The 22,782-nt window shown below is 40.8% G+C and overlaps 2 protein-coding genes across 2 annotated transcripts; one reads left to right on the forward strand and one right to left on the reverse strand.

Moving 5' to 3' along the window:
• Positions 1-1,352: 1,352 nt before the first annotated feature.
• Positions 1,353-18,694, reverse strand: METTL9 (methyltransferase 9, His-X-His N1(pi)-histidine; the record flags this gene model as incomplete). The annotated part of the gene is made up of 5 exons (XM_079542697.1): positions 1,353-1,558; positions 11,167-11,351; positions 12,352-12,561; positions 14,775-14,965; positions 18,527-18,694. 5 exons carry the CDS (start codon positions 18,692-18,694, stop codon positions 1,353-1,355), a joined length of 960 nt encoding a protein of 319 aa, XP_079398823.1.
• IGSF6 (immunoglobulin superfamily member 6) lies at positions 2,318-7,381 on the forward strand (the record flags this gene model as incomplete). Its single annotated transcript, XM_079542908.1, has 6 exons — positions 2,318-2,384; positions 3,704-4,057; positions 4,908-5,005; positions 5,902-5,958; positions 6,241-6,324; positions 7,343-7,381. The coding sequence occupies 6 exons, from the start codon at positions 2,318-2,320 to the stop codon at positions 7,379-7,381; spliced, it is 699 nt and encodes a 232-aa protein (XP_079399034.1).
• Positions 18,695-22,782: the final 4,088 nt, after the last annotated feature.

Genomic DNA, 22,782 nt, shown 5'->3' on the forward strand with positions numbered 1-22,782 from the left:
ATTAACTTTGCAAGAGAAATCACTAAACATCAGGAAAAGGAAGTCAAAGATAAATTTAAAAAGACAAGCTGAAACATCATACCTGGCATGAGATCACCAACTGCTAAATAAATATCTTGTTGATACTTGAAAAGCAAAAGATAAGTCAGTTCTTGCTTCACTTACCAGCTGATCTACATGCTGAAGTTTCCCTGCTGTCTTACAACACTTACATCCCAAGCAAGACAAGACATAGGCCTGCCACTTCTGTACTGCTTCCTGGTGTTGCCGTTTGTAGTTTTAAAGGAAGGTTTTATCCCAGCTGCCAGAAACTAGCCATTTTAAGGGGGTTTTAAAAAGAAGGCATGTTAAAACAAATACTTTGTGTTCCTGGAGGAAAAAAAAAAAAAGTTCCAAGCTATTTAAACCTTTGAAATTGGGTCCCCTGAGGTCAAAGGCTCAGAGGCAGTTTGACTTAGAAAACGCCTGCAAGAAAGTGCCTGCAAATTCTTTAAACTTATGGGAACAATTCACTTTGAAAGTTTATTATCAAATCCATCAGTTTAAAGTGTAGTTCTGGCAAGCTCTACCACAACCTCTTTAGCTGGAAAATGGCATATGCAAAAGCAATGAGTATTTATGAGGCACTGCGAAGAACATGAAAGAAACCCAACCAAAAGTGATACAGTTTTTTGTGGACTGTTATCCCTTTAAGCAATACTTAAATACTGTTTTAATGAACTCAAGGTTGTGTTGCCACTGCAAGCTCAATTCTGAATGCAAAAAGCTGCTGCTGTGAACAAGCATGACTATGGTTACAAAAATGAACACAAAAGTTAATGCAAAAAGTCATCTCAAAAAAGTTTATTAGCATGAATAAAAACGTGAAGAATGACAGTAAGTGAGAAAGTAACTTAGCATGGAAGAATATCCATTTAAACAGTTTATAATCAGCAAGGTTTGAAATAAATGGATAACTTTATTGCCAGATTTCAAGTGATTTCTTGAACAACAATTTGTGTTGTATCAGATTCCTCACTAGAACTATTGCTTCTGTTTGGTTCTGATCCCTGTTGCAGGTAAGAATTTAAAAAATATCCCCTGTTACTGCTGGGCTGCAGAATGCATTGTTGGTTTAAGAGCTGATAAAAAAAGAAATTCTCATCCGAAGTCTCCATTTCAAAATTAAAAACAAAATTTTCCTAATCACACTACAAAGAAATACATTAGTATTTTGGCCATTAAAATTCTTACATAGTACTTAGTTATCATGGCAATCCCACAGATTCCCTCCCTTCACGGAACCGCAGATCAAATCTCTCTTTCAGAGGCTGCTTCTTGGCTTTGATTCTGGAGATTCACTTCATGTACGCTTACACCGGCTTCAGGACAAAGACAGCATCATCTAGTACATAGTAGTCATTATACATATCACCTTCACATAGGTATGGCAGTCTGGTGAAAGCCTCTATGGCAAAACCAGCTTTACCGAACACTTCTGGCAGGCTATTAACCTGTTCTTCCCAAGTATGCCCTTTGATTTCCAAAACTTCTGAGGGTTTTTCCCACTTGCCACCTACTGAGAAAAGAAAACAAGTTTTGTTTCAGTTACAAAGTAAACTTAATTGTGTGTTGTGTTTTCTTTCAGAAATTACACTGCATAGACTGCAGTCCATTCATTCAAATACAAGGTTGACAAGCCATAGATCAATTTAAGGTTTTTCAGAAGAACAAGCAGCTCCAAAACTAAAACTGAAAAGGACCCTCCATCACTGAGACTGGTGTTCAGCAGCCATGGACAGACGGGCAATTTAACAAAGATCTTTTCCAGCACTGTATTTTTTTCTTTATGCCTGCAGTTTGGCCACAAAATTACCATCAAGTAATTACATACACAGAGATAGCACGTTGAAAAATCATGATTTGCTGAGCAGTTTTCAGTGGTAAACTATTTTGCTGGTTAGATAAGGAATGGCGACAGAATTTGTTGTGGAATGGAGACTTACAAGCTGACGTAACAAAGATAGTTTAAGGCCACATAAAAATAAGAAACTGAATACATGTATTACGCTGAAAAATGTTTTACTTGCTTTATACAATGAATAAATCTGAAGTACTACAGGCAGAACTCTCAGTTCGAAGCGTTCACTCACTTTCAAAGTAATGTGGAAACATTTTCTGGTGTGTGCTGTACATTTAGCATGTTTGCTAAACGCAGCAGTAAAGCCCCTTCTAAACAGGAAGTTCTAAATCTTGTGACTCAGAGTGTTCTGCAACTCCAGATATTTCCTAAGTTCCTCTTCCTTCGAGCAGAATACTTTTCAGAAAGATACAAGAAATGGCATCTGTCAACAAATTCCAAAAATTGCTGGTGCTGGCACTTGACTGGATTCTGTACAGTATTGGTAAGACTTCTTTTTTTCTCAGCTTCTTTCTACCTTCTCATGTAACCGAATATACAGGATTAAAAATGTTGTGGCTATGATCTGCAACATAGCTGGAAGTATAGTAAAATGCTCTGCTAAGAGTTGATTTCTTCCATATTCATGCAACTTCCAAAAAAAATAACTCTTTACAAATATCTTTTCTTTCAAAGTCTGAAATGCTTCTGTAATCTATGATTTTTTGAGTCAAATCCTACTGTACTCCCCTGCAAGGAATGCTCCAGCAGCAGCAGCATGGCTTCAGTGCCACTGTTTGTTTGGGAGGAGGGTTTAGGCAGCCTGGCTACTGAAACTATGGAGTTCTGCCCTGTAAGGCCAGAGCACAAAAGCGAGCTGTAAAAGGAGATGATAACTGCTGGAGCACAGCGTTCTTCACCACGCAGAATGTAACTGACGACTTACACTACAGTGTTCAGATTGCTGCAGCTGCGATGGAGTGGCCCTGATGTTGATTTGACAGAATTTCATTTCATTCCAGACACCAAATCTGCTTGAATCTGGTCCATAAAATATTCAGTGAGAGAAATGATGAAGGGACTGTGCTGACTGTACACAGTAGAGCCTAACAGATGGCGTATCAGCACACTCATTAAGACAAACATCAGTTTATTCTAATTTGTTACTTTCTAGAGCACAGGAGAGGATGCTGCTAAGCTATTTTCATGTTCACTGCCTAAGCTCAATTCCATTTTTAAAATAATTAAGCAATGTGAATAAAATGAGATATACCTAAATTATTTAAATAATGTTTCAAGTTTTTATTGAACTTTAAAACAAAAGTAAATCTGCCAGACCAGTCATATTAAGCCTAACATTTCAGTTCCTTAATTAGAATTCTCCCTGATTAATCTTCCTGTTTTCTCTACGCATATTCTTAAATGCCAGAACTAACAAGCAATATTGTTATCCCTAGAAACCCAGAGTCAGTATGAGCAATGAAGTGGAATAATGCCTAGGAATTATTAAGAATTCCTCCCAATGTTACAAAAGTGCTAAGTTTTAAATGTCTTAGTTTCTGATATTTCTGCTGCCTCCATCAGGCAGTCTCACTGGACTCCCAGATGTGGGAGAAGAAAGAGAAACCCTTGGTGAAATACATCACTGAGTATCTATGTGTAAGTCACCCACCCCATCTACCCATCCTAAACATTCAAAGTCTGAAACGCATTTTTCTCCATTCCCACCCACCTCTCTGCATGAACCATAAGCAGCTCTTTTGTTTCTTTTAAATGATGCTTTGCTATCTCACTGTCACTCACGTGGCTGTTTATTCTCAACAGGTGCTACAGGTAACTGCCATGTCACTGTAACACAGCCCAGGTTCCAGGAAGCCGAACACTCAGCGCACACTGCGCTCCTAACGTGTGCTTTCTCTGCCCACGGATGCTCCCCATCTCAGCCTCAAGTTCTATGGTTTCGCTTTTTTACTAACAGACATGAGGATCTGTGCACTCCTGAATGCACGAATCGCCAGAAGTTCCAAGTGCATACATCATCAGAAAATAACTACTGGCTTCAAATCAACAACCTGACTGTAAACGACAGTGCTCTTTATTTCTGTGGGATAGCATTTGCAGATTCAGGCTCACCCCATTCTAAGCAAACAGGAGATGGAACAGTACTGACAAAAAGAGGTCAGTTCATTATTCATTCCTAAAGAAGCGCGGTCAAAAGAAGTACATTTTCTTTCCTAAATACTCTATTTAGATGCTTAAAATAGCATTTAAGATAGAAATACCAACCAAAACGTCAGAGGAGTATGACTTAATACTAATTGTGAGGCTACAGAGGGATTCTACAAATAAGCACCTCAGTGTCATTTGCTTACTAGACTGTTCTGTCACATGATGCAAATGACTCCAGAATTCCACTATAGGAAGAAATTTGCTACCTTGCCATACTGTGTACCCTCCTACATCAAAACTTGGATGGCTACTAGAAAGGATGTAGCAAGTGAGAAGTAGAGAAACTGACATTTATTGAAAATACATCCAACAGAGAACAGGGTTTCAGGACTGGGGATTCACAGTGCCAGCTCGAGCCAAAAGTTTTAGTCCTATACCTCTGCAATGTTTGCCATCTAGTTAAAAGATGATGTGACTTCATTCATTACACTTCAATTTTACATGGTTAAATAAAAGAAAACTAGCAGGATTATTATTTTTCCCTCTATCCTTCCTTCCCCAGCCTAGTTTTATTTCTAAACAAAGGCCTAAATGCTTTCATTCAGATGTTCTTTAATTACAGCAGAATACTGGGTTTTATTCTCTATCCCCTAAGGCAGTGTTTATAATCAGAAATAACAAGTCTCCACTGCCCTTGCAGGTGATCATACTAAGAAATTAAGATCGGAAATTAGTTTTAAAAAATTACATTAAGTTTTTTAATTCTGCGGAGGAAGGGGGCTGATATGCAGAGTTATAAGGAAATTACTTGACTCATAAAAACTGTTTGTTACTCTAACACTCACTTCTAACTAAGCAGAGAGGCACGACACTGAAGAGTTCAACTCCATGATCATCATCTCAACGTTACTGCTGCTATACAGCATTACTGCATTCACAATCCTTGCAGCCCACAAGGTAGGCTCAAACCGATTTTGTGATTGAACTTTAAGCAGTCCCAGCACCTCCACAAGGAGAACGAATTCGCGGCTTCCATAACATCTGTAGTTACAGCAATGTGGTTGGTTGAATGAAGTTCATATGTTGCACACATCTGTCTGCAATAGCAATCACATTTTCTTTTTTAAATGAAATGCTTTAAATTCAAAAAAAAAAAAAAAAAAAAAAAAGGCTAAAATTATACTGAGTGTTTTAATCAGCAGGTGGGAGACTATTTATTAATGCACACACAAAAAGTAGAGCTAGAAATTACCACAAGTCATTAACTCTCTGGATTGGCTTCCACTAGAAGCAAAATAATTTAAATTCAATGCCAACGTATTTGTGAGCTAACCGTTAGTAAACTGACTTGACTTGTATAAAGAAATTGTCTTCATCCATTGTGCAAACACAGACATTGGTAAAACCGATGCATATAGGAGCACGACATGTGAATATGGACTTTACAGCTGTCTGAGGTACAGCATGGCTCCTGGCTGTAGTGACAGCCTAAAGATAAAGCCAAAAGACAAAGACAGGAAGCTTGTTGTTGTTTTGTTCCCTGAATACTATAGGGGAAAAAAATCAATCGTCTTTTTCACTAGGAGAAAAGCTGCTATCTTACTTCTGACAACTTGGCCGTGCTTCGGGCAGGTTCTGTTGTACACAAAATATTTACATCATCTACTACAGAAACCAAAAAAGGCCGTATATGTTTGAAAACTCTTGATTTTTTCAACGTCACATAAGCAAATCTATTAAGTTGACTTTTATATATTCTCACCATAATAAGGCAATACTTCATTATTGTGCTACTTCACTTGTTGCTAAATCATCCCCTTGTTTTAATCATTTTTTATTCCCTCTCCTTCCAGTTAAAAAGAAAGCTGCTAAACAGAAGTGGGAATGAAGGGCAGAGAACAGAGAACTGTGTACGTCATCACCGTCTGCTTTACCTATACTTTAGAGAGTAATAAAAAGCCATACTTGCTATTTAAATATCCATTAAAGAAGGTACATATGTTAAGAGATGTGGTATTAATCTAATTTAAACTCCTTGAGCTGCTGTAAGCTCCTAGAGCGTTATTTAGTAACTTTCCCAAATACATACATTGGGAAAATAATCACAACTGTAAAAATGCAGCAAAAGATGCTTCTCCCAGCTGTAGCACTCAACTGTAGCACTAACCTAACATGTTTTAAATCCTTTACAGAAAATCACTAGTGGCCGAAAAATTTTTCGAGCAATAGCCCAAGAACTTCAAAAGCAGCGTTATGCTGAGCACTGCCAGCAGCCTGTAAGTTTTATCTACGTGGGAAAAACAGACATACACAAGCTTTTGTATTTTTATATATATATATAATATGTACTTACACATATGTATCTATGCATGCACATACATGTGCATTTAACAATGAAGCCTCTGTAGGCTTGTGTTCTGCCAAGAAGTTGCTCCAGCAAGTTGTTCTGGACTCTGATGAAACAAATTCATTAGGGCTCATTCTTGAAAACATTTCATTTGTAGTTCCTCTTGTGCCCTCAGGCCAGGGTGGTTCAATGACAGAACCATAAGAAAATTGTTTCAAAACACCTCTGTAACATTCTTACAGATGTTTCTCTCAATTCAGCATGTAGCCTAAATTAAGCAGTCAGTACCACTGGATAAAGCCACACAACTTACTTCATCATTCCAAATTTCCAGCACTAAGTCTTGAATGGCAATACAGCAAAAAAGTTTTGCATGTCGTCGAAGATATAGAAGGCAATTTCAGAAGCCACATGTACTCGCAAGCAAAAAAAAGGCTTCAAAATGATCCTTCAAAAAAAAAAAAAAAATCAGCTTCTCTTGAGAAACATTATAAATTCTTCCCTATTCTAAGCTTACACTGAGCTATTTCAGAGATGTGATGCAAAAGAAAAAGGGAATAGAACAGCAAGTCAAGCACTTCTCCTCTAAACATTTTCACTTTACCTCTGTACCACCCTAATTGATTTCCTCTGTGATTATCCTTTAAAGACTTCAAGTCCCTGCTGACTTAATCCTTGGTTTGAGTGTCAGACATGAACACAGTGAAAATACAGGATATGTCTTAATGCCTCTGTGCTCTCTGAGGAGTAAGAGAAGGCAAGAGGAAAAAGAAACGTTTAGAAACCTGTAGGTACCATACAGCCAGATAGGTGACTTGATAAACAGGGAGGGAAGGAGTTTGCTGAAACAGTAAAGGGTGGAATTTACCTCTAAAAGGAAGTTCTGCATTTAAAAAAAGCCAAAATCATTTGCATCAGTAGGTAAACACTTATACATTTTTCCCTAGGATCATTTGGAGGATGACACTGTTTATCAGAACAGATGAGTATCTGCTGCGTTTCCAATTTGTTGGATATGTTTGATGCAACTGAAGTGGCTGATGAAGAAGTGAAGCTTTGTCACAGACTTACTTTCCTTTAAAACGCAAGGAGCAAAGTGTACAGGGCAGTGTTCTTTGAGAGTGCTGAAGAGATCATCAAAACCAACATTATGTCTGCTACACATTACTTCCCATTCCACAAGAACAAAAACAGCGGGAGAAGGCTTCATCTTTTAGAAGAGAACTGCTAATGCTTCAAAAAAACTTCCCTTTCAATTCAAATTTAATTCTACACATTTTTACATGAATGTCAATGCATTTCTTATATGTGAATTGTGCATTTGTGTAAGATGTACATGAATCAACAGCAACAAAATAAACTCATTACACAGTGACGTTCAGTCTTCATTCATATTGGTGTGGTAGTTATAGTGGATAGACAAATGAAAAATTACTGAGTCTTACAGCAGCTTCCACAGCAAAGCAGATGTATTCTGTAGGTAGGCAAGCAGGAAAAAAAACTCACAACAGATAACATAAATGCACATACTATCATGCTAAAGCTCATTTGGGATGGGAACATCCCCTAGCCTACCTAAGAAAGGAAGATGGCAGTCACTGTGAAAAGGCTGCTCTAGCAACTTGAACATCAATCACCAGCAACACAGCTCCTTTCCTCCAGCACTACTATCCAAAGTCAGGATTATCCGGAGTGCCAACCTTTGCTCACAACAGATGCTGGCATGAACACAGAAGGGCACAGAAGTTACTAACCAGCTAATGTACAAAATCAGCACCTGCAGAAGTGACCTGCTGATGCCAGGCATACCTCCTGCTCAGGAACAACTGCATCTGTCATTTAAATGAAGCAAGGACTGAAGTGCTACTTCTCATTTCAGTGACATGAGAACTGACAGATCAGACAAAGCAAGGCCCCACCTAGCACAGCACTGTGTTTCCAGATCTACTTAATACCAAATGCTTCAGGAAAATGAAAAATGCACCTTCCTCTTCTTATCCCTATGAAGCAATCAAATAAAAACTAATGTGTTCAACAAGAACATTTCACAATCCCAGGCTGATAGTGTTGATTCTTTTCTGAACTTTGGTGGTGAGTTCAACATTTTTATTTTGGAGAAACTTAAACCATTCTAGTCTATTATTTAGAACTGACTTTACACAAATGCAATGTCTGTATTAGGAAATACAAGCATTTTATAATCACCCAATGGGATACCTACCAAAATTACTAAGTTAGACTAGTCACACAAGAGCATGTTTTGTTATGATCCCATATGATTCATACCGCTTATGTGACAAATTTATACGTGAGCAGGAAGTGCATTACTTGTTCTACATGTGGAAAATAAAACTTCTGCGAAGAGCTGCATTTATGACTTAGCAACTGCAGACTCTAGGTGTCACTGTAATTCCAGAAACAGCACAGAAAAAAATGTTACCTCCCACTCTACCTCGCTTTGTTCTCTTTGGGCAGGCTTCGCATTGTCAGTTTCTGCAACTGCTTGTCAAACTACACTAAGTGTAGCAACCCAGATATGTTTCATATCTCCAACTCTCAAAACTGGTCCCTACCTGACCCATCCCTGTCCATTCGTTCCCCACTTCAAAATTCAGAAATCTCCCCAAGCAGGTCCAAACTTTTAAATTAGCTGATACAAGGAGCAATCCAAGATCCATACAATTTTTTTTCTTATTATAAAGCTTACATACACATGTGACATTTAAGGTATCATTTTGTAGAACAACAATGAAAATACTGGAATCTAAAATCTTTTGTATGTGATGAACACAGAATGGCTCTTCACTGTTTCTTTAGGCTATAGCTGAATAGATCTTAAGTTGGAAAGCCAATAACTTGTGCATTTAGTAACTTGCACTGTCCAGAAATGTTTATATAGGCCCATATCCACAACTGAGGTAAACAAAGTAAAGATGTTTTGAAGTTTCAGTCGATTTTTACCAACTGGAACGCTGGAAATGATAATGGCATATAAAGTTAATATGTCACATGCTGCAGGTCACAGACAGCCACAAAACACCATCACTGCACTAGCTGAGAATTCTGACTAATCATTTACAAGTTGCCAGAATAAACCAAAGTTTGCCTTCAGTTTACAGGCTATCTTAGCTGTTCTCGTTCAAAGTTGAAATCCACTCTAAGATCAGCAACCAGAGAAGAGGTTTCTAGTCTCTCAGGATTTCCAAATTTAATATCCTACTCTATTCCCAGTATGCTGCAGGCATATAATGATGGATTATAAATGGACTTGGAGTATTTTTTTCTTCCTTAATTTATCTACCTCCTGGTGAGTGAGGAAGTTACATGTGGTCTACCGTGGTTACCCAACAACACGCAGAAGAGTAGATACTGGGCGCAACAGTGATTGCAAAACACAATGACAACAGTTATGAAGGCACACAAACACAAATCACTCCTCGATTTCTGCTTCTAATACATTCATGGAAGTCTAGTGAGACAATGCTGTTACTTGGAATTTAAAATAATTTTAAGTTGCTCAGGGACATGATTTAGTGGAGGGTTGTTAGTTGGGGTAATATGGTTAGGTTGTGGTTGGACTCGACGATCTTTAAGGTCTTTTCCAACCTGAACAATTCTATGATCCTATGATTCTAAAGAGAGGAAATGAAACAGTCCTACGTTATAGGAACACAGCTGCAACCAAATCTCCTTGAAAATATCATACAGATGCATAAGTCAAACTCCTATCTCATTTAAGGCATACTCCTTTTTAGAACGCCTACCAAACTACATGCTCAAATACTATGCTTTAAGCAGTTTTTCAAATTACATTGTTTTTAGACTTTTTTTTTTCCTTTGCCTGTCTCAATCCCCCTCCTTTCCCAGTGTTAATGGCATAAAGAAAAATAGATTTGTTTTGATTTATGATTTCCAAAATGCTAACATTATTAGCTCTGTACTTTCTGGGAGCACATATACTTCTGACAATTCTTACTAGTCATGGACATCCAATGTCCAAAGAATGACTGATGAACACCAGCCTTTAGAACTCAAACCTCCTTTAGCGTGCCTCGAGTTGAATCCCCACAATCACAGGCACCTTAAAGAAGCTTCTAGCCTCTTCTGATGTGCAGTCACAGAGAAAGATTCATCTAAAACGACTCTCAAGCATTTCTTTAAAATGCAACTACAGGAAATAATGGAATGTCAGCAACAAATTTTACTTCTTATTCCAGTTATCAGTACACTACTAATAATGGTTGGTATTTCCCATTAGTACATGGTCTGTATTTTACTCCAAGAGCTCATATTGGACAGCAAACATTATCTCCCTAGGAATTTTTACATGTAGTTCATCTGGAATGCTTGAAACAATTTGAGGTAAGCTGCTCTACTCAATACTACAGACAGTTCTGATGGATTTGTTCAACGGTTGCTAGAGACAACTGGGGTTACCTATGTGACAGCAGCAGAGGGCCCTAATCAGAGATCAGTTTTCCCATGTTGCTCCAACACAGCTCAAATGTGGCAACCTGCAGAACAGGATATGTGACTTCAATATCTGAGCTTTTTGTTGGTGCCAACAATGTATGCTGGGGAATTAAGAAAACGGCTCTTACCTCATGTGTCCTATTTACCTATCATTTCACACTTCTCAACAAGCACACTACAAGTTATTTATAAGTAAGTCAAATAAAAACATGTCACTTATTTTAAAAACATCTAATTCAGAATATTGCAACCTCCAAAAGCTTCTAGTTGCCTAAATAGCTACTATCCATGTACTTACCGTTTTCCACATACGGATGAAAAGGCAGAACTAATGCTAGAATGACTCTGCCTCTAGTTGGCTCCAGGACACTTCTAATATCTTTTAATACAGTCAGTGGCTGATCACAGCGATCCAGCAAATTCAAACAGCTGATAACATCATACTGAAATCCTGTGTTCTGCCATTCATTTATACCAAGCACCCTACAGAGAGAGAAAGAGATAAAGAACCACATTCAGAGGGAATCAACCGAGGACAAAAATTCCCAATTATTGTGCTGGTAGCACAGAAAGGTCAGCCAACCAGGCAGTGAGGAAAAGCAGTTGCTTTATTCTAGTCTTATGGAATAGAAAACTACTCAATGATAGGCATGCCTATATATTCACCACACCTTCATACTGCCATGTAAACATCAAGCTATTATTATTAAAGTCTGGTGTCCTAAATTAAAACTGAACTACTTCTCAAGTAACAACAAAGCTGAAATGTGATTAATGGTTTGCAGCATTTTAACCACCCTGACTGAGCAGTGTGCAAACCCAGTTGCTATTAACTGTCCACTTTTGGACAGGTATAGAAAAGAAATCCACAGTTCCTTCATTCTTCGTGTTGAAGTTTAGGGATACTAACCATTATTCAACCAGACCAGATCTGCTGCCTACAAGAACTTGCAGCCATTGTGACCAGAGCACAACTAAGTTCTGACAGTGATGAGGTTTTTGTTACTAAGAACTGATCAATCTTAATGCTGAGAGCTAAGTATAATACAAGATTCTTTACAAAGCAGTCTACAATCATAACTTTGGATGATTAGGTACAGATACCTGAACAATCTGTGTCTATAACTTTGCTTTGCTGTCCATCACTTCCTCTCGCAATTTTGAACTGTTCATTCATCAGTATCCAGATTTTGTCTAATTGTCTTGTTTAAAGCAATTTACACAAACTATGAAAAAACAGACTTCAAAACAGTGCTGCCAATTTTGTCTTAACTGGTAACAGGGGACATTTGCATAACAAAAGCCCTGGTAACAAGGAACATCAGATGTGTTTGCTTTCTTGCTTTTGTATAGTTCAATCCTTTCCATAAAGATCAAACAATAGAAAAATTGACTGAAAATACTGGATGTTTATAAAATATTACAAAGACTATTTTGCAGTAATGTCTGATATAAACAACGTAGGGAGCATCCAGAACAATACCTGTATTTTTTCTTCTGAAGCTGCCATATCATAGTTTCAGACAACTCAGTGGCATAGATTTCTTCAAAGTGAGGACTCATGACTTTAGTAACCTCTCCATCTCCAGCTCCTAAATCAAGAAGTCTGTGGGATTTCCATTCTGGATTTATTTTAAGCAGTCTTTGAAATTGTTCTGGGGAAAACACAAACATTGAGCCCCTTCCCAGCAGCCTGCAAGGTAAAGATGAGAAACATTCAATTTCATACAAGCTTGAGCAGGAAGGACAACGAAGTAATTTAAAATGTGCTTGGGCAGCAATCAGTCACACCAAATAGATAAGGTCACTGCTCAGAGAAATTTACAAATTCATTTCAACTTGCCTTCTACTCGTCAGAGATCACACAAACACAGCTACATGCAGTTTTAGTGGCTAAGACTTCAGGAGGGATTTGATCAGGAAAAGAAGAGCTTGCAGGCTGCAGAGCAAGAAAATGATCGCATACAAAAAAGCAGGGAGGGGGAAGATAAAGACTAAGCCTTATTTGTCATGTTTGCAGATCTGAATCGCTCCCACCTACCTAAAAAGGAGAAAGAAGGCAGAGCAAAGGAGACAGCAAAACAACTGCAGACGGAAGCATGCACAGAGAATAAGGAACAGGATTTGGAATTAGGAGGGATGGCAGGGAAGAGATTTAAAGAAAGCATGGGGATAACACTGCTGGAGTGGCAAAAGAAAAGACTTCTTAATTGTGTGTTACAATAGCTTTTGCTGCTATCTGCAGACCCTGCATTTAACACGACCAGCCGTCAAACGGCAAATAGGTGACTCAGTAAGGCATTGGGTAGAGGTGACATCTGGATTCTTTATGGATCACGGCAACGGCACACACACCCAGAACTGACTGAAGGCTACACAGTGACAGATTGCTGCTGCCATAGCAGAATTCAGAAGATGAAAGAGTTAGGAGAGCAAGCAGAGGAAAAAAGAACGGGTCAATGACAGATTACAGGTAGTAAAAAATATATATTATTTAAACTCATGTTGGATAGGAGGTTAAATTTAAGAAAGAAAATGAACAGAAATCTTATGATCAAGAGGAAAAAAGGTAAACAGATAAAAAGGACGAAAAATAAAAAATCTGAAAAATAAGAGGTCTAGAGAGACTATTAAAAACAAACACCACCAGGCTGCACAGGTATGTAGAAGAAACTGAAGTAGGATATTAAACATATTAAAAAATCAAACAGAATACAACCAATCTATGCAGAATCCCTTTGCAGCACACATATCAGTCTACACTGTCTAACTGGCTCATGGTTATTATGCAGAACAGCACTATGAGGAATTACTCAAAGCACTGAAGAGCCTTTGGGGGAAAAAAAAAGGCAAGAGAAACACCATGAGAAGGCCAAAGGAACCTTTATATAAGCCCACCAGTACTAAAAACACCACAGGAAGCTCAGAGACATCTGGTTAGAAAAGAAAGATTATTTTCCTAGCCCTAGTAGCCAGCTACTGTCCTCAAATCAGACTGTTCTGAAATATGTAAAGATGTGGGGATGGTGGAGAAATGGGACAAATGCAACAAAATGCATTGTTGATAGAGTCAAAAGTGCTAAGCTGTTACACACGTCTGAGCAAAAGAGAAGTGAGTGAATAGAAACTTTGACTTCTTGGGGGTAAAACATGAAAGCAGCCACGACCAGCTAACCTCTCCCACAGCCAATCACAGAGAGATCAATGTAGTGCGACCAGGAGAGTGATGCTTTGCAAAATTCTCCTTTCCCACCTCACTGACGTTCATCAGCCAAACGCACCACACCAGAAGCTACCTGTTCATGTATGGCTTCTACGCAAACCATGATGAAATTAAGTTTTAACGGATAAGACAGAGGATAAAATCCCATTCCATGCAAGTGTTACAAGACTTCAATCAGCAACTTCAGCATCGTTTAGAAATCTGCCTAATTTTGCATCAGGTATGTCCATAAGCCTTAGTTGCAATGCAGAACTAACTGGACACAGCCACCTTCAATGAGGACAACCACAATGGGAAATGCTAGAGATACGGCAGCAGATAAAGGGCAAGGAGAAGGGAAAAAAAGCAGAGAGGAGGACATCATCTAGCACAAAGAAAATACTCTCTTATTTAAGAGGATAATCAGAAGAAAATTAAGTAATGATTACAAAATACAATTAGAATACTCTGCCTCTCTCCTGACTAATTGCTAACACTCCCTCTGCCTTGCTCATACTGGAAATGGTGTTGTTTAATTAAGAGGTTTAGGGGAAGAGCACAGTAGGGCTTTGCAGACGTTAGTCTGACAAAGGGAAAAGCGTAGAACCTTAAGGAAAGCCGACAGGTCAAGAAGTAGGGCTGAACACCTGAAAAACCTACATCCAAAACGTATGCAGTTTACCTAAGATTGACTTTTCACTTACCCATTGATAGATGTTCTAGACATAAAAAGGCTAAAAATTGAGGACACAAAAGAGTGATAGAGCTGGATAAACAGCCAGCCTGATTTTTCAATGCTGTTGTTTAAGAAGATCTGCGTTCCTTGGTCAAGGTAACTCTGCACAAAAATAGGCTGAAGGGATTCAGACAACTGTTCTGTGTTGCAGACATACCACTAGAGAAAGAGACAAAGGATCATTAAAAAGTTCAGCAATATAAAAATAGAATCGTTAAAAAGAAATTAAAACAAAGAGAGCTATTATCAGTTTCTATAAATATAAAAATTTAGCTTTCCTTCAAGACTTTTAAACAGGCTTCAGGATTAATTAACTCAGATACAAACCGCAATCAAGTGCGAACAGACGACTCTATAAATAACACTTAAAATTTTATCCTAATCACTACATGGTACTTTAAAGAATTTTGTAAAACGACTTCGCTATGGAACAGCACCACACCGGTAAAACAGTATGAAGTGGGGCAGGGTTGTTTTCTGTCGCTGCTCCTAATTTGTCACTGTATTCCCTGGAAAGATATCAGGAGGTGCATTTGAAATATTTTTCCCAGGAAGAGATAGAGAATCCCATCAATACTTTGAAGAGGTGCTCATCTGTCATTTTGCACTACTGGCCTACACTTCACTTACTAGTGCCAGCAAGAACGTCCACAAGCCTTTCACAACCATTTTGTCAATAAGGCTTACCCCCGTTATCTCTACTAATAAAATAATCAGGTTCTCACATCTAAGAAATCATCAGCTCAAAGACAGTTCTATACCTTCTTATTTGCAGAACACAAAGCCTGAGTAAAAAGTAGGCTCATGGTTACTTTCAACCTGAGTTACCTGGTAACAACCAGTCCTATACAAACTTATCACCCCCTTAAACCTCACAGTAATGCTTCCTAATCTGTCTGCCTGTGTTTATGGTGCAGATAAAAAGTCACAGGTATGCTAAAAAGGTGTGTAGATTTTCATCAGAAACTTCTAAAAGTGCAGTGCTAAGGGCAGCACATGGCTGGCTGGGGTAACCTCACAATGATTCTCACCTAAAGCACTGTCTGGAGCCACGCTATGAAGAATACATCATGGTCCCTTCACGTTTGCAGTATGACAGAGAACAGTCAGTTACTGCATGTTTACAGTGTTGAGCAGCACAGTGCAATTTCCAGTCACTACAGTAACACGAATGATAAGGGTGCAGGACTCTCCTTTCAGTATCCTGCTGCTCCACAGTAACAGTGCTGGCAAGCAGAGGGAAGCAGACAGCTGTAACAGGTCCGTGGGGCTGGATTCATTAACAGAGGCTCCACCAAACAGCGTCAGTGCAGCAAGGTGTTTCAAGAGCTTCCAGCAGAGGAGCAAATATACTCCAGCTTAAGTCTATTCCGAACTACTTGCACTCTGGCTAAGCTTCTGACAGCAGTACTCAGCAGTACTTCCAAGCACACGTCATCTTTTCCTCTCAAACCCACACTGCATTGCAGAGCCTGGCACAAGGATCCTCAGCACTGCTATCTACCGGTTTGGGTCTTTTCTCACTGCAGCACAGATTAGGGACTCCCAAAAAGAAATAGCAAACAGTGAAAAAGCACTCAAGCCAGCATACTTTGCCCATCCATCTGCAGATGGCAGGAGAGGACAGATTCATGGAGCTGAGGAGCAGGCTGTGATGAGTGTCAGCTCCAGCAGTTATTTGAGGCTGCTGCAGGTGCAGAGCAGTTCCTCACATTGCCATTTTCAATGGAGAAGGAAATGCATCCCAGTACCAAAGCTGTGGGAAACACGGACTTTAATTCTTAGGAGGTATGAATGCCCATTTGCAGTACCTGAACTCACACACCTTGGTTCTGCACTGACCTCTATTACTGACAGTTTCAGGATCAAGCACAGAAACCAACTGCCCTACAATTCCTGTCCCCAAGACTCCTGAACACTGATGTATATTAATATAACCATTGGCAAAACAATGGTGACAACTGTGAGAAGAGTTATTTCCAGAATTTAGAAGGCTGTGAACAATGCCCAATTCCTTCACGGTTAAACTTGCAAATAACAGTACTGGCTAAAACACCTATAACTATATAATGCCTATGAGTATTAGAAGTGATTCCAAATTACAGAGAAAAAAAACAAAATCCATCCAAAATTCAAATAAAATAAGTGGTGAAAAACAGCTTAATTCTGGAACTAATTCCTCAAAATAGAACTTGCTTTTGTATTCCTCCATGCCCAATTCCTCAACAGTTCTTTTAATGCCACAAGTTTCGTAACAGAAAGCACATCAATCTGGTACAGCACAACGGTAGAAAAACTACAGCATATCAAAGAAATCTGAGAGAAGTTTTAAGTCACACAATAAAACTTACTACTGCCTAATACTGAAAGAAAACAAGAACATATATTTTTAAACTAACTTACATAAAACTAACAAAATGAAACTGCGGTGAAACTGCTGAGGGGGCCCTGTTCCAAGGCCCTCAACACGCAACCCCAACTCATGAATAATGCCAGGTCTGTAACCCTAAGTCTTACTAAGCTTACCACATGATCAGTACAATAAAGTTGAAAACCAAATCCAGTGAAGTGGAAGCAGAGGCTGCTGACAATCTACCTGTGAGTGACACCACTGCCTTCACAGCATGTTTTCTTGATCTACTTATCTTTCCAGTACAGTTTTTAAACAGGAAACATTTGCAAGTTTTCTTTGTTCAGCAGAAAGAAGGTTCCTTCTGTAAGCCCAGCCTCAGTTTCTGTCATTCCACCCACTGAATGACCCAAACGCAGCTGAGCTCCCTCACCCCAGTACCAGGCTCACCGGCAGCAGGGCTCTGGCTGTCATTGCCCACTCAGAGCACGAAAACCCTCCAGTAATGGATCAGCCCGAAAAACTAGCATGTACGAGCAACCCTCGAGTACTTACATCACATCTTCTTCATCAGCTCAGCTATACATATTTGACTTAGATAAAACACCTTCCTTCAGCTCTGCACGAGTTACTGCCCTCCTGAACTCCTGCCGGATTTTCGATAGCATTTCAGCAAACCGTAGCACAGACCCGACCATATCTGAAAAGCAATCCCACCTCAGAGCCACCGAACGGCCTCGGCGTGGCTCCGACTCCCCCGCAGGCTCCCTTCGCCGTGCCCGCGCCGCCAAACACAGCGCTGGCCTTTCACTGCAGTTCTGTCACCCTGCAAACTCCACTTTGTCACCTACCGCCGCTCGAGGCTTCCGCGCGCTTTGTCGCTTTTCGCACCCACAGGAACGTCCTTCCTTCACGACACGCCGGCACTGACACGGCGCCCGCGCGACCGCAACTCCACCGCATCCACCGCACCGCGCAGACTTCGCCCAGGCTGCGTTCGCTCAGCGGGACACGAGCGGCACGGCGGCTCAGGCAGGCCGGCAGTCCTGGCCGCGCCGCCGCGGCCCCGGGACGCCGACACGGCTTTCTCCGGCCGCCCTTCCCCCCGCGCCCGCCGCCTCTCACCCGAGGAGCGCACGTCAACTTTCTCGCCGGGAGGACGCGGCCGCCGCCGCTCTTTGTCTCGCTCGGGCCCGCGGCCCCTCGGCCGGCACAGGGCCGCTCCCCGCCCCGGTACCTCGGGCCGCCCGGCCCCCGCCCGCCGCCTCCCGCGGCGCTGCCCCGCTCCTGCAGGGCCCGGCGGGCGCGAGGAGGGGGAGCGGAGGGGCGGGGAGGGCGGGGCAGGGCAAGCGGAGGCCGCTCGGCCGTACCTGGTGGTTTTCCCCGGCGCCCGGCGGGCCGTGGCTGCCCATCATATTCGCGTAGAGGGACCTGGATAGAGGGCTCCGCAGGTACCTGGCGGGGCCGGCCCACATCCTCCTCCTCAGCGCCCACAGGAGCAGGGTGTAGCAGCCCAGCCAGCACGGCCACAGTCTCATCGGGGGACGGGGCGCGCAGTCACCCCCTCCCGCGGCCGCCTCCCCTCTCCACGGCAGCGGCGGCGCGCAGCCCGCCGAGCTCGGCGCCCCGCCGGGGCCCGTTCGCACACCTCAGGGCGGAACGCGGCGCCGCGGCGGCGGGGCCCGGCCGGACCGCTTCGCTGCGACACGCCGAGGCCCGGCGCGCACCCGCTCCGTCCCTTTCTCTCGCCGATCGCGGGACGGGCGGGGCGCCGCTGTCGAACCGCAGAGCGGCGAATGGCGGCGTTCGATCCGCGCCGCTCCCACAAAGGTGGCGGTCCCTCCCCGAGGCTCGCACCGCCTCCCTCGGGCGCGCACGTGCGTGGCCCCGCCCCGCCCTCACACCCGCGTGTGCCCGCGCGGAGCAGCCGGAGCTCGAGGCGCTGAGGCGGGAAGGAGCTGAGGGGAAAAAAGCGGGGTTCGCATTGCAGGCCTTAAATCACCGATTCACTCCTGTCGGAAAAGACCTCTAAGATGGCCGAGTCCAACCCAAACCATCTGCACCCTGCCACTGACCTCAGTGTCACATCCCCGCTGTTCTTGAACACTTCCAGGGATGGTGACCGTGTCTCCCTGTGCAGCCCGTGCCAGTGCCTCACTGCTCCTGAGATTTTTCCTAACATCCAACCTCAACCATCTCCGGTGCAACTTAAGGCCATCATCTCTTACCGTATTAGCGGAACAAAAGCCCCAGTTCCTGTAGGTTTGGTTACATGTCACACCACTCTTCTCACTTATGTTTGAACAAACTTAGGTTATTTGTACTAAGATAGTGAGGAATACCACATCCAGCTGAAAATAAGTGCAAAGCGAGACAAAGCCTCTCTCATTAGTTGAGATTCCATCTGTGAATTCCATCTGATTGCATCGGGGCTATTGCTTCTAGCCCCTCAGAAGAATGTTTCTTAACAACCACTAAAGAAAGCAATCTCTTTCCTTCAGATCCAGTTTGAAAGTCCACCATCCTCATATCCTGATAGAAAGACGTGGGAAGTCAAACCAGCACAGGACACAGCATCTACCGCCTGGGAGACCCTCTGATCAAGAACTGATCAAATCCAGCCTTGGAAATCAACTTATTTTTTCCTCCAGGAATAAAACAGCTTTATAATCAAAATCCAAGGTGAAAAACGCTAAATTTGCTGCTTGCTTACAGCATCGACTTGAATCTACTGGAATCTACTAGATTTAACAGACATCTACTTGCAGTGTGTAAATAAATACATAAGATTACTTTAGGTTAATTACATGTTGGTGACAAGGAAACATTTTATCACATGTAAAATACAGATAATTAGTTTCATACTGAATAAGAGATACACTAGCTTTTACCTTTGTATTGTTAATACAGAAACTGGGTATGTTTTAATAAGACATTTCAAGCTTCCTGCTCGGGGTTACATTTGTCATTAATATTCTGCTGCAGTAGCTGGACCATAAGCATATTTTTCTCTTGACAGGCCATAAGGAAAGCACTATTTGCACACATTTAGGTAGTAATTCTGATTTGTTATTTGCACATCTGCTGGTGGAACTGTACCCTGCATCAATTGCTGGACAATCTAAGAAAACTACTCATTATGTATGTATACATCATTCAAAGCAATGAGCATGCTTGGGGAGGATTTTTTTTTAAAATAATCATTTCTCCTTTTTCCTTAACTTTTTAGGTAGTATTTCTATAGCTGATTTAATACTTGGGCTGCAAAAGGTCCAAAACATACCCAGAGGTTTTGAATACCTACCTAAGAAGGGAGTGTTTTTAAGGCAGTCTTAAGTATTCCAGGACATAAATCTGCAATTTTCCCAATTGAGCACAGAAATATAACAACTTCATCTTCTATTACTATTACAAGTAAGAAAGCGACTGCTAGAAAGTGGGCTGTAAGAGAATCAAAATTGATGCCTTTAGGAGAAAGGATTTTAGATAAGGTAAGCTAGGAAATCCAGTTCTTTCACAAATGCCTCCTGGTGTCTGCAGGTCCATCCAACTCTTTAGGCTGGACATGACTGAGACTCCCCCAGTCTTGGTTGTATGTTCCTTTACAAAACCTTCTTCCTGAGCTGATAGGATAGAGCTCATAATTATCTGTGGAGATGTGGCTTATCTTAACTGTTCCCTCCCTTCCTTCTTGTCTTTCCTGACAGCTCCGATTAAGATACACAACTGTACTCTAATGTAAACATCCCACTAGCCATATCAACCTAATGTATTCATGAATTACTGAGCAGTTTCAAAGTCACAGCAGGATATTAAAAAGGACATTTTGTACAAAACAAGAACAGAGCCAGCTGTAAACTCCACAAAAAAAAGAATCTGTTTTTTTTCCTACCTAAATACTCTTTGATGTCATTTACTTTTTTCCAGATGATAACTAATCACATAGTAACATTTCTTACTATTAAACAATATCACTTTAAATCTGATAGACACCTTTACTTATCAATTTTCAATAAATATTATATTACTGTACTATTGTGTATTATTGTGTCATATTCTCTATTAAGATCAAAATTCTCAGAATTTATAAAGAAACTCTATGAAGCAATGAGATTAAAGCATCACACTTCCCATTCTCTGAAGTTATCAAAACACTTCCTATTCTATCTCATACATACTTAACATTTCCATTATCATTATGAAGCTATTTTAAACACTGTTAAACTATCAAGAATAAATGGTGGCATTTTTCCAGCAGTAAGACTTCAAACTCAGATACTAGGAGCTAACAGGGAGAGAAAGCAGGCAAACCAGCTGTTAAAAGACACTGAGCTTTTGAATTTGATCATCCTTTACTTGATTCATGGCCAAAAACAATCATGTTGTTTAGCAAAGGATAACAAATTTTAATGAATGACAGAGAAATGGAGAACAAATTATGTCAATCATAAAATACTGTCAACTTTCTATCACTATTTCATATAGTAAGACTTCCACCTCAATTAAAGCTGGTTATTCACTTCTTTTTTAGACTGATTATGGGTGTGATTAAATACGCTTTCTTTCTCCTGCCCTCATAGCAAGAGTATTAGGACTGCATGTGTGAAACAGAGATAGGATTCAGTGTTCCTGAAATTGTATAAAAACCTTTATTCTAGAAAAATCACAGGATCAATTCAAAAACTTGCCTGAAGACATTTTTGTAAGGCTAAATCAGAAATTAACATCAACTGGACGAATCATTAATTCATTAAATTCAACAGTGAGCACAAACAAATTTGCCAATCTAAAACTACTAAGTAGATAGAGTTTGACTTAATGTGTGTACTAGGATTTGAACCAACTAAGTGAACACTGCTATATCCATATGTTCTTCTTTCCACAGTGATGTTTTTTATAAGCTAACAACGCTGCACCTCAAAACAATTTTCCCATTCAAAAAGCCAGGAACTACATCTACCTGCCACCAAGTGCAGACATTTTGAAAGCCAAGAGGAAGTATGGAGTCTTTTCCATAACACCTAATTGAATAACATTCTAATCTTTTTCTAATTTAGTTTTACAGAGATTTTTTATAGGACCTCTTCCTGTAGCAGCTGGCAGATTTGAGTCGACACTGGTCAGCAGGACACCAGCTCCATCTTTTTCTTCATCTCTCTGCCATCCCTGAGGGATGTCCCTCTGGGCTCTTATGGTCTAACCTCAGAGAGCTGACATTTTATCAGGTACGACAGAATTCATCCTCCACCTTTCAGTCAGGTTAAGAACATACATCCCTCAAATTCCAAGTGCTGAGTTGGGATTCCCTCACCTGATCTGCCATATCCGTTCTTCAAAGCAGGTAACAGTGACCAGTATATACCAAAAATGACCTTAGTAGTAATTATGGACAAAGCACAATACATTTAAATAACTCAACTCAAAAACCCCTCTATATAGGCTCATCATTAAGGCTGAACGTGGATTGTTACATTCATTACAGAGAAGGGTGCAATATCATTGAAGTGGCTCAAACTGTATTTGGTCTGACAGTCTACTGAAGGCAATCTTGCTTTTTCACATTTAAAATATGCTAAGTCCTTTGTGGTGTGGTTCATCAGATGATTTAATGACCAACAGTTAAATA

Source organism: Tetrao urogallus (genome assembly GCF_951394365.1).
Source record: "Tetrao urogallus genome assembly, chromosome: 15".
NCBI lineage: Eukaryota > Metazoa > Chordata > Aves > Galliformes > Phasianidae > Tetrao > Tetrao urogallus.